General features: G+C 45.4%; 1 protein-coding gene across 2 annotated transcripts in view; it reads right to left on the reverse strand.

Annotated features, from left to right (window-relative positions):
* TNR (tenascin R) overlaps positions 1-17,413 on the reverse strand; it is a 376,963-nt gene that overhangs the window by 52,899 nt on the left and 306,651 nt on the right. For both annotated transcript variants that reach the window (XM_053391240.1, XM_053391239.1), the window contains 4 exons: positions 8,710-9,186; positions 3,696-3,959; positions 2,416-2,531; positions 885-1,035 (listed from right to left, as the gene is read on the reverse strand). In XM_053391240.1, the coding sequence (XP_053247215.1) occupies positions 885-1,035; positions 2,416-2,531; positions 3,696-3,959; positions 8,710-9,186 (1,008 nt within the window). The remainder of the gene's footprint in view (positions 1-884; positions 1,036-2,415; positions 2,532-3,695; positions 3,960-8,709; positions 9,187-17,413) is intronic.

The following is a 17,413-nucleotide window of genomic DNA, read 5'->3' on the forward strand; positions in this document are numbered from 1 at the left end:
TTAAACGTGAAGTGTGCCTCCAAGTTTTAATTACGAAACAAAGTGTCGTTTGGAACATTTGCAAAATGCACCCATAGATGAACAAGCACCAAAAGAGCGCTTTAAAAGGGGCAGTTGCTTCAGATGGCCTGTAGGTGCCACTTGTGAACCACATCCTGCAAGCCATTCTAAAGCAGCCAACATCTGTAAAGGGAAAAAGAAAGAGAGAGAAGGAATGTCTGTATATTCCTGCTGACATAATGACAGGGTGACTACGATCTGCATCAGAACCGCTGATTGTTGTTCTGCAGACTCTCTTTTGTCTGAGCGAAAGGGCTGCTTGTACGAACGTGATCCTTGGCACACATTTCCTACTCCTCACTCCAAGGTCCATTAATTGCTTTATAATTATCAACCATCTTGGCACATCCCTCTCTCTGAGAACTTTGCAAGAGCTGTTCATGCATTCTTTCTCCCCCCTTAAAGATGTTTTTTGGTGAATGGAGCCATTTGACGCAATTACCAGGAACCGGCTGAATGAGATCCTCTTTGCTGCAGCTTCAAAGCTAGAAACAAACAGGAGCTAGAATATTAACTACCCATTCATCTGTTGCCCACAAAATGAGCCCTGTGAGATCAGACCAAAAGTTTAGCTCTAGTCCAGCTTCCTCTTTTCAGCCATGGTCAGGCAGAGAAGCTTCTGGGAATGCCAACAGCAGAACAACATGAAGGCAGAAACTCTCCTGTTGTGTGTACCAGGAATTTAGAGGGAGGCTGCCTCTGAATATGTGGGTTCCATTTAGGTGTAATTGCATATAAGTCTCAGTACCATCTTCAATCCTACCTGGAAGAAAAATTGCTGTTAACCCTCAAACTGGCACAGAACTGCACAGTGGGCTACTCACGGGTTGAGACACTGGCCGAGGCTGGCGGACTCCGGGCTTGTTCCTTGAGGGCAACCACATTGACTGTGTACTCCTCACCTGGTTTCAGGCCTGTCTGATTAAACGTTGTCACGCTGCTAGGGAGCTGTGCAATCACACCCCCTTCATTGTCCTGGGGAGATTAAACAAGCTGGCTTGAAGTTTGGAAGAAATGGTGGTATTAGCGAATCAAATTTTAATATGATTCCCTTCATATGGGAAGATTGCTTTGTTTACACATGTGTTCTGAAGTCCAATAAACCCCAGCATATCCCAACCTTCGATTAATTTCTTCTTTAGATACTCGCTTTGTTAAATAGGAAATCTTAATTTTCAGGGCCAAATTACCTATCATGCCATACTCATGTCAATGCGTCTCTGAGACTTTTTGCAAATAGCAGTCAGTGTGGAGGGCATATATATTGGGACTTCGACACCTTATTACAAACAAAACAAGGCTTGCCACAATGCATTATACAGGCACAGAAATTATGAATTTCTAAGGATCCTTTTCAATAAACACACCCTTAAGGGTCCTGTTCATGTGTTACTCATGTGTAGGGTCCTGCCTTGTGGATGGAGGAACAGGAATGCTCTTTCCTGCAGCAACCCAGCATTGCACTCTGCTACTTGCAGTGGAATTCCAGCAGGTGAACACACAGGCTCAGGTACCCTGGTGAGTTCCTGCTAGGAACCTCCTGGGGTGCCCAAACTCTGCAGAAAGCAGGACTGAATTCCCCAGGTATATCAGCTGATGTGGTTGGACAATAACCCCACCCTGCATCCCCATGGGCCAACTTTGACAGGTGTGCAGGACAACCCACATGCCATCATTATGACACCAGATGATTGACAGGTGGGGGACCCACTCACTTGACAAAAGGTGGCCTGTGGGGGTGGGGGAGATTAGATCTGGCCCATCAGGCCAAAAAGATTCCCCTCTCCTGGGATGTAACATGTTTACCTTAAAAACTGATCACTCCCTATTCAACTATCATGGAAGAAATGTAATGGCATCAAACAGTCCTAACTATTGAGATCTACATGCCCTTCCTTTAGAAATGTATTATGAGTGGGGAAGCGGAGTAATCCAGGCACTCCCTATTTGTGCTAGTAATGCAGCCTCCACATTGGCCCTCACAGTATTAGACCCTTAGAGATGGAGATGACCAATGTAATTTGCCCCTGGCAGGAAAGGAGAACCAGGAACCCACCAAAGTGCCACCATATATGAAGCCAATGGCATCTGGACCACATCGTGCCACAAACAGATGACAGCTAGCTTTTAACACTGCTGTGTCCTCCTGCTGCTTGCTGTCCTCTGGTGGATCTGAAGGGACACTGGCATCAACCAATTCAGCCTCCCTCCTGCCCCTCGCTCCCTCCCCACAAAAAAGAACCCTCTGACAATCAAGTAACCCAGCTGAAACACAATAGTCTGACTCTCCTGGGCTCTAGTTGGATGGTGAGAATGTGTTCTTAGAAGAAGGACCACTCTAAATGATACAGTTACCTTGGGGATAAAGCTGATCTCCCAGCCATCAAACAAGAAGGAGAAGGGCTCCCATTGCATCTCGACGGTGGTCTCTGTGATTGTTTTGAACTGCAGCCCTTGTGGAGTGGAGAGTTCTGGAACATAGCGGTGAAGAAAGGGTGGGGGGGAGAGGTTGGGTTAGCTGCACCGTAACCCAGTTTTAATTGTCAACATGTAACCCAAATCTCTACTTTCCATGATCAAAACCACGATGAGTGGGAAAATCAGCTACGATGGAAATGTGGTTCAGTGGTAGAGCATGTGAATTGCAGGCAGAAGGTCTCAATTTCTAGCCTTCCAGGTAGGTCTGGGGAATATGAAATGGAAGAATATCGAGAGCCCCTAACAGGACCATGGGGTTTCTTCCAGCTCCTATCAGGCTCTGATCTAATCAACTTTTAAAATTCTTTTCTCAGTACACCTAACAGCCTAAACAAACTGTAATGTAATGAAGATTAAAATTATTTTGCCAATTCTACTAAAATGAGTGTCTGCTCTTAGAGATGACATTTAAGGAAGAATGCAGCATCAGGATGAGCACACAAAAACTTGAGAAGTGCAAACTTTGACTGGTGCTGTATGGAGCAATGCAAAGGTATAAATATGCATGATTGAACCTATAGCTTGTATCTCTCAGCTCCTCTTTCTGAGGATGTCAACTGTCTAGCAATAAACTCCTCTTTGTTGGAGCAATGCAGCTCACTGCTTGCCTGGAATCTCTGCTAGGCTGTGTATACTTGAGTGATTTCACAAAACTTGTCCACCGCACACAGACTTTACTTCTGAACCCAGATCCATGGGGTGAAGAGAATGAAGGGGGAACACCCCATGCAAAATGCAAGGAGAAAGTAAAACTTGTAAGTTGTTTTGCTTTCCTTTCCTTTTTCTTTTTACATTCCTAGATAGGTTGATCCTGAGTGGAGTCTTCCAAAATCATACTATCTGAACCACAAGAACCTATTATTTATCTTTGAAGCCCACTGAGCAAAACTGCATAGAGTGACTCTGCACATGTTGCTGGACTACAGTTCCTATGACCCCTGACCATACTAGCTGGAGCAGATAGGAGTTGTGATTCTAAGAACATCTAGAGAGCCACAGGTTCCCCACCTTCACCTAAGAGTGCTCTTAGGATTGCTCTTCTCTCTTCTAAATCAACCAGGAGAACATCTCCCTCCATGAAGAGGCGGCAACATTCAGGCAGTTCCTTCTCCATTTTAAATGGCATGTTCGGTGCCAAAAAACCATGCAATACTTACGGGTGGCCACCTTGACCCCGGCTGGGGCGCTGAGCACACCACTGATGACAGCATAGATGGTGACGTTGTATGTCAAGCCTGGCTCCAGCTCCTTGATGGTGACACTGCTCCAGTCCCCAGGCACCCGCTGCTGGAGCTGAAGACCCCCAGGAATTGCTGGCTGGTAGGAGATCACATATTCAGTCACGGCCATTGGCCCATCCCATTCTAGGTCGATGGACCTGTCGCCAACTGCAGCCACTCGCAGGTTCTCAGGTGGAGCAACTGGAGGAAGAGCCGATATATTGACCGTAAGAGGTAAGGTGACCCACAAATCTCTGCAAGGAGCTACGTGTCTTTGAGATGTGCTCCCCACTCAGCCTGTGAACTAAGGCAGTTATCTGAAACACATTTACAAAGTGCCTATGGAATTCAATGCAAGTGATTTCCAACTAAAGTTGTATAAGTTCGGGTTGCATGGACCATTTCATGCATCATGATGTAACAAACTCAGATCTCCTCAACCAGCAGCTACAACCACACCTTCCTCTCCAGCAAATGTACCCCCCCAAAGAACAGGTATGGGAGACTACCAGTTTGAAGCAAATAACTGGGGTGGCAGGAGTTGCTTTACCCTTCCTCTTCCTGCTGTTTCTCCTCTGAAAATCACCCCCAGCTGCCTTTCTCCTCATAGGGAAAAGATCTGGGAAGGAATTTGGTGGGCCAAGCAGCAAGGAGGGAAAGTATTGCACAATGTCTCCTCTTGTTGCTCTTCAGTTCCCAATCACAGCAACTGAAAAGAGGTGGTTCTTTTCAGTTAAACAACCCTCTCCCCAGTAACTGAACTGAATTATGGGCTGGGTGCACCAGCAGGTCCCTCATCCTGAAGCAGGAGTGAGGGTTGCATGTTCATAGTTTCAACACTTAAGGTGCATTTATGTAAATCAGCTGTTTGATAGTGAGGAGATTAAGGCTGCAATCCTAACTCTATGGAGCCCATTGGACTAAATAGGTTTAGCTTAAGAGAAGACATGGTTAGGGTTGCAAAAATAGATATACAGTAAATCCAAAACATTATCCTAAATAACTGATCAACATAAATATAGCTTCCAACTGTCCCGTTTTAACCAGATTGTGATTTTTAGCATCAATCCAACAGGTAATTATAGCTCTGTAATACCTAACTAGGGATGCGTCCTCTTGTCCTGTGCCTAGAATGGAGGGGTCCGACTGGTTTTCCATTTGCCCTGCTACTTTCCCCTGAAAACCCACTCTTCCCTGCTGAATCAGTGCAAACATCAGCCCACAGAAACCCCCACTGACATTTGCTCTGATTCAACGGTACAGAGTGGGTTTCCCCAGGGGAAAGCGGCAGGAGAAGTGGAAGTGTGGATGAAACCTGTGTGAAGGTTTAGAAGACTGCAATGTTCTTTCATACACAGAGATGGTGCCTTCCCCACTTTACAAACAGGGCACAGCACCACCATGACAAGAGGCCAGTCCTTGAGCATGCCAGAGTCTAAACTGAGGGAGAGTCGGAAAGCACTCTGTAGAGGTCTGTGCATTAAATTTCAGTGTTTTGGAACTAGATTAGACGGATGGAGAGCCATAAGTCACTGTCCTATTCACCTAGTCACTTTTTCTGCTGTGGCAGAAGGTGTCCAAAATCCAGAAATCTCCTGGTATTTGTATTGTTACTTTGCACTGTACCTTTAGCTCAAACCTCCTTGTTATTAGTACCACGTGGAGTTGGTTTTATATGTTTTTCAAAAAATATTGTTAGTAGCAGTGACTACATTATTACATGAGCACTGTTCCACAGCATTTGATATTTTCATTTACATACATTCATTCGAAATAAGATGGGGTATGTACTCTTTTTCATTACTGTTTGTATTACAGTTTATAATTTTTGTAAAGTGATATTTGCATGCAGGTCATCATCTGTAAAATTTTATTTCCAGTTTATGAAGCAATTCTATATCCTCCCACCACACTGATGAAGAATTCTACGAAACAGTAGTCAATATCCGGAATCACTGTTCAGTGTTGGACATCATATTTGCTGAATATACAAAGCTTCACAGCTTGTCTCTCATCGTACAAAGTCTGGTACCTCGCTTCATTTAAAGATTTTCAGAGACTTTGAGTCTAAAGATTTCATTTTGTGTTTGTTTTGGTTTGAAGGAATTTTATAAAGATTGTCTATTGCGTATGTATATGGTCATCGTGTTGCCTAGACATTGCTGACGTTCTCTTTGCAACATGGGGGTTTGTTTGGTTACAAAATCCAGAAATGACACAGGCCACATATGCACCATGCATTCAAGGCATATTTCAAGCACACAATACCTCCCAGAGAATCCCCAGAACTGTAATTCCCTCCCTCACAGGGCTACACTTTCTTTTACAGACTACCCTTTGGGGGCAGGGGGAGGCATGTGCTTTGAACGTGTGGTGTATATGCAACCCCCACGGCTGCCCAGAAAGGTTTGCAATCTTAAACAGGGCATCTCAAAGAGAAGGTGAAGGCAGCGTTGCTAAAAGGGGGCAGAGGGGAGTAGGGAAGGCTTATGTACTAGCGAAAAGCGCAGGAAAAAGGTCAAACTATGATGTGGCCTTTCTGAGACTTTGAATGAAAATAATGGATTTATGGGGGCAATGCAAAAATACGTGAGTTCTCTCTCTTCCACCAGAAAACCTTTGGCACAACAAGGATTAGCTCTAATAAGCAGAGGGCATTTGGGATTTAAAGATTCTGCATGTGCAGCCTGCTGTAAATAATAAGGCAGGAGAAAGCGCCTTTCTTGAGTCTACCTCACGTGTGCAGGAGAGCAAATATCAAAATGTCAGTGTCAACATTGGAACACCACGGCTTTTTTAATTAGCAAGAGCAAATTACTCCTTTCACATTAGCTGCTAAACCCTTGGCCATGCCACTGTGTTTGCTGATGGCATTACTTCCGATATTCTTCTTCCCTTTGCGGAGGAGGGATCAGCTCAGTGTTACTCGTTCACCACAAATGATCCACAAGAACTGTGGACTTTATCGTGGACTCAGAAAGGGCAGACAGTGTGCAATCTCATGCACACTAACCTGGCATGACTGCACACAATGCCAATTGTTTGACCACCATAAGAACAGGATGCTGGACAAGATGGGCCTCTGCTGTGATCCTGTTCTTGATCTCACGTTCTTGTTTCATTTCTTTGAAAAGCTCCATCTGGAATTAAGTTTTAATGCTGGACCAGTGTGGACCATACCTTTGGGCCAATCTAGTGCGCCACCTGGTGCTTGCTTGCTCGCTCTCCCTGATCATGCTGTCTATGGGCAGGAGGCAAGGCGGGTCTGGTGCCAGCCTATGTGACTTTGGACATGCCATCCCATGTGTACAGTACACCTAGTGGGGAGGGAAGAGAAGCAGCCTTTATTCTACTCCATGTGATGGAATTGATCAGCCCAAAGAGTTTGCAAAAAGGGTGGGCAATAGTAGTTAGAAGAAAGTCCTGGAAAATAAGCTGTTGGAGATTGAAAGGGTGTTTGATTCTAGCCACCGCCTTCATTTTCTGCATTCCCTCAGGGGTGGAGAATTTATTTAGCAGAGACATCAAACCGCTTTGGGTTAGGAGACAGCACTGTGCTGCTGAGCACCCCTCATCAGATTCAAGCTTGTTGTTTTAAGTGAGAAATGCCAAGCGGTGCTTTTATCTTATTGCTCAAATAGCCTCCTTGAGTGGACACAAGTGGAAAAATGCTTTCGATAGCAGCCCTGACGCTCCTCTAGATACATACTTTTAAAACAGTAAAGACAAGGGCACATTGTTGCTTCACTAAAGAATGGCAAGAATTCCCAAGCAGGCCCAGGATGTAGTCCTGACACGGTAGATCAGGCACATTCACCATAGCAAAAGCCAGGGGAGCAACTCAGTAAACTGTCTTCTGTAGAATTCTCAAGACAGCATTCTAAGGTGTGCAAATGGGTTTTTCAGATGCCAACAGTTAAACAGAAAAGCAGCTAGTCAGATCACAGTTTGGAATCTTACTTCTTGATCCTTACTGGAGTTGCCTTTGGTAAAATAGGAAAATGGCATCCCAGCTGACCCCAGTCATGGAGCTTTTGACGACTTTCCTTCCAGTATCTGTTTCTGAGGTCAGGGCTCCTGAGGAAATTATTTGAACAGCCCCATACACCACCAGTGTTGTCCAGTGGAGGATGGTGTACATTGGGTGGAAGGTTGGCCAGCCAACAGTAGGTGGAGCCAGAGTCAATAAACCAAACATAGGTGGAGCCAACTATTTCTGGTTTTGTCCCCATTCTGCTGCCTGCTGAATTCTAGAAAGGCAACACTGAGACCGAGGAGGAAGAGGAGGTGCCTGGCAGTGCCTCCCTTACTGCAAGGAGGTGGGCATGTGGGGGCAGGTTCAGGGCAGACTGGGCATGGTAGGGCAGTGCCCTATAAAGCCCAATAGATGAGTCTTCACTGCTGTTGTCTCAAGATTTCAGTCTTGAGTTCTCGTGGCAACACCTGACTTCTTACCCCAAAGATCGCTGCTGAAGCCCCTCTGCCACAAGGCATTGCCGAAGCCTCTTCCCTTTCTGCCATGCTAACTGTGCTCAACAGCCTTCCCTGCTCTCTCATAGCAGCCATCCCTTTCTCATCATAGCATGTGGGGAAACTCGCTACGGTGACATCTCCCTTTTTAAACAAAGTCAAGGCGATTTAATAGAATGTCAGCTTTTCACAATGGATCTGGTTGTACCTGTGAAATAGTTACAATAGCTTCGACATTATTATGTAAATATATGATAATGCATCGGATGGGTGATGGAAGGGAAGCCAGGACGCTAGCATGCCTACAGCTGCATAGCAGCAACATTAAAAAACAAAAAAACAAAACAAAAGAAGGAATCTGCAAAACCTATAAAAAGGAGAAATATGTGCACTGATTGAGCAGGAACAATTACTAGGAAACATGGGCTGTGTCTTGTACAGAGGGCATCACGCAGCCTGCCTGGCTGACATGCCATCCTACCTGCTGAGCAGTCTCTCCCCTGGTAGCCTTCCTCGCAAGAGCACAGGCCCTCCTGGCAGAATCCGCGCCCGCTGCAGGCGTTGAGGCATCTCAGCTGCCCGCAGTCTTCCCCCACGTAGCCCTCCTGGCAGATGCAAGTCCCGTTGGCACATCTCCCCTTTCCTGAGCAGTCCTCAGGGCACCTGAGCTCACTGCAGTCTTCCCCAGCAAAGCCCTCTTCGCAGATGCATTCTCCATCCACACAGAGCCCTCGGGAGCTGCAGTCGGTGGGGCAGCGGGCCTCTGAGCAATCCTCTCCGCTATAGTCACTGTCGCAGATGCACTGCCCATCAACGCACACGCCCCGGCTTGAGCAGCCCATGGGGCAGAGGGGCTCGGAGCAGTTCTTCCCAGCCCAGCCTTCATTGCAGACACAACCACAGGATTCCAGGCTGAAGTTGCCATGGCCGCTGCAGTGGGGGATGTAATCTAGCTGCCCTGGAAGGGTGGAGAAAAGCATTGCCATTAATAATAGTACTTAGCACACTTTGTGTGCTTTATCTTAGGCAGGCGTAGTCTGCTGCACAAATATGAGGTGGGGGACACCTGGACTGGCAGTACTGCATGTGAAGAGGATCTACGGGGCTTAGACCACAAGCTTAACCCAACTCAACAGTGTGATGCAGCAGCAAAAAACGCTAATGCTATTCTAGGCTACACCAACAGAAGTATAGTGTCCTGATCAAGGGAAGCAACACTACCGCTCTATTGTGCCTTGCTCAGACCACACCTGGAGCCAAGTCAGATGAGGAACGGTTGAGGGAGCTGGGTGTGGTTTAACCTGAAAAAGAGGAGACTAAGAAGAGATATGATAGTCGTCTTCAAATATCTTAAGGGCTCTCACACGGACGATGGGAAATGCAGTTCCTCAGAATGCCCAAGTCCTTAGAATGGACATCAGGTGTTCTGGAGATCTGTTGTACTGGAGATGCTTTCATGAGCATGCTCCATTGTGTTCTATGAGGTAATGTTTGCCGCCTGCTCCTATCCTGGCACCTTAAATGCTGCAGCAGCCAGTGCTATTTTTCTAGAAAAAGAGGTGCCGGAATTCACCATGAACGCCTCCCTTGTTCTCTTATAATGGCAATGGTGCCCACCTGAGAGGTGCCAGAACTGATTTCCCATGATTTCTGGCTGAAAAGAAGTCCTGGCAACAGCAATATTCTAGGCCTCAGGGATCTTCGGAAATATTTTAACAGGGGCATCTAGTTGCCACCGGGAGTGTGATGGACATCCAAATATTGAAATTGGAATGGGTTATAACCATTTCTCCCCTGAATAATAACTATGCTAAAGGCAACTCACAACAATGAATATTATTTAGACTGATTCTTTTGTGGTGCACATTTTTTCTACCTTTTCAAAGGGGTGGTGGTTTTAAAAATTTATCTAATAAATAGAACAATATTCCCAGGGTTGGGGGCGGGGCTCAGAATTGCAATCCTTATCCCATCTTGGGAAACTAAGGAACACCTGCCAGCTAAGGATAACCAATGTGAACAGTTTTGCCCCTGTCTGTGGGGCTCTGCTTAAAGATGGCTAAAACAAACCCCTGTGTTGTGGGAGCTGAAAGGGGTAATGAAAAGCGTCCCTGCTGTGCCTTTTTGGATCAACCCTAAATACAGAAGAGATGCAATCAATAGAAAAATGAATTATAGGTAAGACACACAGAATGAATTTAGGTTGGATAAAAGAGGAAAAAACAGTATTTTTGCAGAATGTGACATGCACATGTCAAATATAGTTTGGAATAAGAGGAAAGGTAGGTTTGTTGACCATATTCAAAATGATTCAATATGGGTTCGTAAACATCCCAACATTTCACAGGTGAAAAGAGGGGCACTCTTGTGTTCTTGCCCCAGCCTTGTTCTCACTGCAAAGGAACACAGCTGGAGCCTCTGTACTGTTAAATATTTCTGAAGGCTCTTACCTTTCTGAGATACCTGCTTAAAGTGAAATAGCTTGCTCAGTCTGAATGTATGCACTGGCCCATCTCTTTTAATACTTTTTTTCAAAAGATTTTTAGTAGAATCTCTGATTTCACAATCAAAATTCTGGTTATGTTACGATCAGGTTGTTTAAATTTGTGCATTTGGCAACATTTAATACCTGGATATGTGTGTGTAAAAGGTAAGTTAGTGCACAGAGCACACCAATATTATTATTATTATTATTATTAATTAAAAAGAGGAATCACCAGCCTTCGAAAAAAAATAGGATTGGTGATATATGAGGGGTGGGATCAAGGGCTGTTACACGTCTACAGGTAAAGGTGGAACAAATGCCAAAATCCAGCCAAAATATTGGGAAATTTTGGAACAGGAAGGAGACAAATTGAAATTGCAGAGTTTTGAGAAACTAAAAGATAAAGTGCGAGGCTGGTTACATTATTATCAAATAAGGGAAGCCTATAATCTGGATAAAAAAATCGGCTTCCAAGTGGAAAAATCGAAATTGGAAACAGAATTGTTAGATCCTAAAACAAAGACACTTTCAAGAATGTACAACTTGCTGTTGAAATGGAATACTCAAGATGAAACGGTTAAATCTGCTATGATTAAATGGGCACAGGATGTTGGACACAACATTATGTTTGCGGACTGGGAGCAGTTGTGGACCACTGGTATGAAATTTACGGCATGTAATGCCTTAAGAGAGAATATTATGAAAATGATATACAGGTGGTACATGACACCAGTCAAGCTAGCAAAGATCTACCATTTGCCCGATAATAAATGTTGGAAATGCAAGGAAAATGAGGGTACATTCTTTCACCTTTGGTGGACGTGCCCAAGGATAAAGGTCTTCTGGGAAATGATATATAATGAAATGAAAAAGGTATTTAAATATACCTTCCTAAAGAAACCAGAGGCCTTTCTCCTGGGCATAGTCGGCCAACTGGTGCCAAAGAAGGATAGAACTTTCTTTATGTATGCTACAACAGCAGCAAGAATACTCATCGCAAGGTATTGGAAGACACAAGATTTACCCACTCTGGAAGAATGGCAGATGAAAGTGATGGACTATATGGAATTAGCGGAAATGACTGGCAGAATCCGAGGCCTGGGAGAAGAGTTGGTGGAAGAAGATTGGAAAAAATTCAAAGACTATTTGCAGAAATATTGTAAAATTAATGTTAAAATGATGTTGGATTGGACTTAAGTGGACTTAGTAACAAGGTTAATAAGAATATGTAAAAATGAATTGATAATGGATGATAATATAAAGTTATAAATATGTTGAGATGTGGAGCTAAATTTAAAGAAAGAGGGTAAGGATTTGCTGAATTAATTGTGTGAATGGGAATACAAGAAAGGGAGGTGTGAGGAGGTCAGAGAAACAAGATAATGAGAATTCTAAAATTTGGGAAAATTAATTGGTTTTTAATCATTTTTTGTATTTTTGTACCTTTTGTGCTTTTTCTTTTCTGTATTTTTTTTATTTTTTGTTTTGACATTTTTGTCTATCTTATAAAACCTTAATAAATATCTTTAAAAAAATATATAAAAATGCCAAAATCCATTTCAGGTTTGACCCCTTGGTCTCCACTGCCGCTTCCCCCTTGGCCTTCTACCCCACTGAAAATGCCATGAAGAACTGTTCCCAGCACCACAGGTGTCTCTGAATGAAGGAAAGGAATGGCTACCCCTTCTCATCTTTCTTTATAAGCCTAAGACCAAACAGGGCAGGAGGCTGACTTTCAAAATGGTATGGAGGAGGCTTCCACATGGCAGGTTATTTTAGTCTCACGCATCCAGTTTTTTCCACAGCATCCATACAATGTCATCCTCATCAAAATGCCACCCCATATTCTCCCCACCCCACATTTTAATCTGGATTTACTGTTTCCGCAGGTACTTTATTACTTATTGGATTTTCCACAGAAACTGTAAATCCGGATGAAATGAGAAATTATTATACAAGGGGGTGGCATTTTGATGAGAATGATGTGTGCATGTTGGGCAAAACTTGCATCTATAAGCAGCGCCAGGTTCCCAATAAGCCGCCGTGTGCAAGCACCCTAGAGGGAAAACAGGGACGAGAAGTTTATGGCATGAGCCTCACACACAACTCCCATCTCCAAGGTATTACTGTTACCGTTACATCAATTTCTTCTTTCTCCGCCTCAACTTTCACTCTTAAGATTCCTTGTTTCAATTAGCCATTATCTCCTAGGTCTTGAAAGCTCACAGGTCCTTATTGGACTGGGTTATAGAATCATAGAATCATAGAGTCCAACCCCCTGCCAAGCAGGAAACACCATCAGAGCACTCCTGACCTATGGTTGTCAATCCTCTGCTTAAAGACCTCCAAAGAAGGAGACTCCACCACACTCCTTGGCAGCAAATTCCACTGTCGAACAGCTCTTACTGTCAGGAAGTTCTTCCTAATGTTTAGGTGGAATCTTCTTTCCTGCAGTTTGGATCCATTGCTCCGTGTCCGCTTCTCTGGAGCAGCAGAAAACAACCTTTCTCCCTCCTCTATGTGACATCCTTTTATATATTTGAACATGGCTATCATATCACCCCTTAACCTCCTCTTCTCCAGGCTAAACACGCCCAGCTCCCTTAGCCGTTCCTCATAAGGCATCGTTTCCAGGCCTTTGACCATTTTGGTTGCCCTCCTCTGGACACGTTCCAGTTTGTCAGTGTCCTTCTTGAACTGTGGTGCCTAGAACTGGACACAAAACTGAACTGGTTGTGTGTGTGTGTGTGTGTCTGGGTTAATTGTTTTTAATACTATGATACTTGTTCCAGACTAGGGACCATGAGTGCCTGGCATGTGTATAAGCCACTACCTTATTTTTGTGCGCCCCATTTCACACAGATAGTACCAGGGATGCTCAAATTCAGAATTAAGCGAACTAGTGGGAGATCAACAAAATGTTGCAGCGTATCCCTGTCCTGTGAGAGGAGCCTTGCAGTGCTGCTCAGGCGTCATCTCAGGAGGAGGGGATTTCAGAAGAGGCCTCTACCATGCTATGTAGAGCTAGAGGGTTCAGATTTTGGGTGCAATTCTATACAGGTCTTCTGAGATGTAAATCCAATTGCGCTAAATGAGGCTTACTCCTGGGAAGATGTGTATAGGATTGCAGATTAAGTCTCTCTCTCTCTCTCCCCCACCACAGGCAGAAGTGAACATGGAGTAATCCAGGATTTTAACAAATGTGATGAGGCTGGAGTGGGCTTCTTATCATGATTCTCCCAAGCAAAGGCACCTCAAAATTCCATCTCCAGGCAATGGAACCATAGGATCATAGAATTGTAGAGTTGCAAGGCAGAGGCGGAACTAGCTGCTCTGGCACCTGGAACGGTGCACACACTGCGCACCTGGGGGCGGAGCTAGCTGCCGGGGGGGGCTAGCTGCTTGCAGTGAGCAGTGAGCTTCCTAGGGGGCGCTGCGGCGATGTCACCCCCCTCAGGGATGACACCCGGGGCGGCCCGCACCTACCGCACCCCCTTCCTCCGCCAGTGCCCTGAAGACCACCTGGTCCAAACTCTCTGCAATGCAGGAATATGCTGCTGTACCATGTGGGGAGTTTAGTTTTTTAAAGATTTCCCTGTCTTTATAGGCTCAACCACCCCCAACAGTCTGTAAGTCCTGGAAGCATGCAGATCCTTACTAGACTACTGTATTTGAGATTAAAAATAAATGAATAAACAGTAATTTAAAGGGGTTGGCATTCGACTATATTTTACACAGAGCCATTTAAATTAATGTACGGTAGCTAACTTAGTCATGCATATTACAGTGGGTCTACTCGGAGTAAATCTTAGTTGAATATCATGCTTGGATACAACTGTGTACCTAAGGAGTCCCCTGATAATGTAGAAAAACCTCTGCCTTTTTGTCTGGCCTTATCTCCCCTCAAAAACAGTAGGCACTCAGTGAGCTAAGCTCGCTATTATAGGCAATGATGATGATAATGATAATGGATAGCCCCTTTTGACAATGCTTCTAAAAGCCCTTTCAAGCTGTTTGCCTCAAGGGTTTTTGTACCTACCAGTGTTTGAAAATTCTGTGGGAAATTGGGCCTGCTTTCTCCTGAAGTAGCCACTGCTGCTTGACCCATGATGAAACTGAAGCCCAAGCCTGCCTGACAATATTAATATTTACACTTATTTTCATAAAGGTGCATAGCAATCAAAATTCAAAGTCTTTACAGCATCCCTTTAGGACACAGGACCAGAGAAGCGGACACGGAGCAATGGATCCAAACTACAAGAAAGAAGATTCCACCTAAACATTAGGAAGAACTTCCTGACAGTAAGAGCTGTTCGACAGTGGAATTTGCTGCCAAGGAGTGTGGTGGAGTCTCCTTCTTTGGAGGTCTTTAAGCAGAGGCTTGACAACCATATGTCAGGAGTGCTCTGATGGTGTTTCCTGCTTGGCAGGGGGTTGGACTCGATGGCCCTTGTGGTCTCTTCCAACTCTTTGATTCTATGATTCTATGATCTATGCACACTTTAAAAAATAAAAGTTGACAGCTGTTCTGGAAGCCCCTTTGGGTGCGACTGGGAAAGTGGTGCCGCCAGAGGAGAGGCCTTCTCCTCCTTTCTCTGCGCTTCCTTGTTTTTAGAGATTTATACCCTACCCCACAGGGAGCTTCCAGGGCAGCTTTTGAAGCATCTAAAATTACAATAAAAGCAAATTAAAACAAAATATTAAGGCAACACAAGTCAAAAGAGTGGCATAAAAGCAGCCAGTAGACATAAAACAAATACAAAGCAGCATAAAAGCAAACAGCAGAGGATTAAAAAGCCTGATAAAAATTAAAAAGCTATTTGTTCTGTGGGAGAAGACCAGGGGTACTTGTGCGTTTTCTCCTGGGAGGGCCGTGGTGGGTGAGCTGTGTCATTCAGATAGGTGGAGAAGGCAGAGAGGCATTCAGATAGGCAGGGAGAGCGTTAAGCGCTCCCTGTCCCAAACATAGTAAAGGTAAAGGGACCCCTGACCATTAGGTCCAGTCGTGACCGACTCTGGGGTTGCGGGACTCATCTCGCTTTATTGGCCGAGGGAGCCGGCGTACAGCTTCCGGGTCATGTGGCCAGCATAACTAAGCCACTTCTGGCGAACCAGAACAGCACATGGAAACACCATTTACCTTCCCGCTGGAGCGGTACCTATTTATCTACTTGCACTTTGATGTGCTTTTGAATTGCTAGGTTGGCAGGAGCAGGGACTGAACAACGGGAGCTCACCCCGTTGCGGGGATTCGAACTGCTGACCTTCTGATCAGCAAGTCCTAGGCTCTGTGGTTTAACCCGCAGCACCACCCGTGTCCCTCTCTCCCAAACATAGCTTCCCCAAATTGATCCACTCCCCTCTGACGCAGTCACTTTGAACTAAAAATAAAGCAGAAGGGATCTCCTCATGGAATCTGATCTCCTTTGACTACCCTTAACATTTCAGGCGCTATGGTTTTCTTCTTCATTGGCTTCAAACAGAGCCAAGATCTTGCAAGAAGTTACTTATCTACTTATTATTTATTTCATAACATCTGTACACCACTTGATTATAACCCCCCCAAAAAACCCCTCAAAGTGGTTTGCAAAAGGAGAAAACAAGAAAATAAAGAACAATTACAACCCTATTTTAAAACATACAAAAGTTAAAATACTAAAACAGATTAAAATGACCTTAGAACATCTGGGTAGACTTGTCTAAACAATGATGTTTTCAGCAGGTGCTGAAAAGGGTACAGTGAAGGCGGGAAGGGGGACGGCACCACGGTTACCCCACCCCCACCCACCAAGGAGGGAGGAAGAATCATAGAATCATAGAGTTGGAAGAGACCACAAGGGCCATTGAGTCCAACCCCCTGCCAAGCAGGAAACACCATCAGAGCACTCCTGACATATGGTTGTCAAGCCTCTGCTTAAGAGGGCGTGACCTGGGGGTGGAAGCAGAGGAGAGGCTGCGGCAGCATTGCTGCCCCTCTCCTTGGCTGGGTTCCGGTGTGCGAGTGCCCCCCCCCAGTGCCGTTTCACGAGGCTGGGATCCGACAGTCTAGTGCTAGCCTTGCAAAGCTGTGCAGGGCTGCCAGGGTGTGTGTTTGAGGGCGCCCCTCCAATTGGACTGATTTGAAGGAGCTGCTTTGGCAGCTAGGACTGGGCTAGGCTAGGCTGGTGTAGCCATAGCAGGCCCCCTCCATGCCCACCCCTGCCTGGGCGTGCCCCAATGTGCATATGCCCCGGGCAGTGGTAGCACCTGCTACACCACTGTGTAGTCATGCCAATTCCACCGATTGGAGCAGTTAAGTGGGCCCGTGTGGGATAAGGCGATCTCGCAAGTCAACTGGCCCCAAGTGGTTAAGGGCTTCCTATGCTAATAGGAGTAGGGACGCGGGTGGCGCTGTGGGTTAAACCACAGAGCCTAGGACTTGCCAATCAGAAGGTCAGCGGTTTGAAACCCCGTGACGGGGTGAGCTCCCCTTGCTCGGTCCCAGCTCCTGCCCACCTAGCAGTTCGAAAGCACGTCAAAGTGCAAGTAGATAAATAGGTACCACTCTGGCGGGAAGGTAAACGGCATTTCCATGCGCTGCTCTGGTTTGCCAGAAGCGGCTTAGTCCTGCTGGCCACATGACCCGGAAGCTGTACACCTGCTCCCTCGGCCAATAAAGCGAGACGAGCGCCGCAACCCCAGAGTCAGCCATGACTGGACC

Source organism: Podarcis raffonei, chromosome 6 (assembly GCF_027172205.1).
Source record: "Podarcis raffonei isolate rPodRaf1 chromosome 6, rPodRaf1.pri, whole genome shotgun sequence".
Classification (NCBI taxonomy): Eukaryota; Metazoa; Chordata; class Lepidosauria; order Squamata; family Lacertidae; genus Podarcis; species Podarcis raffonei.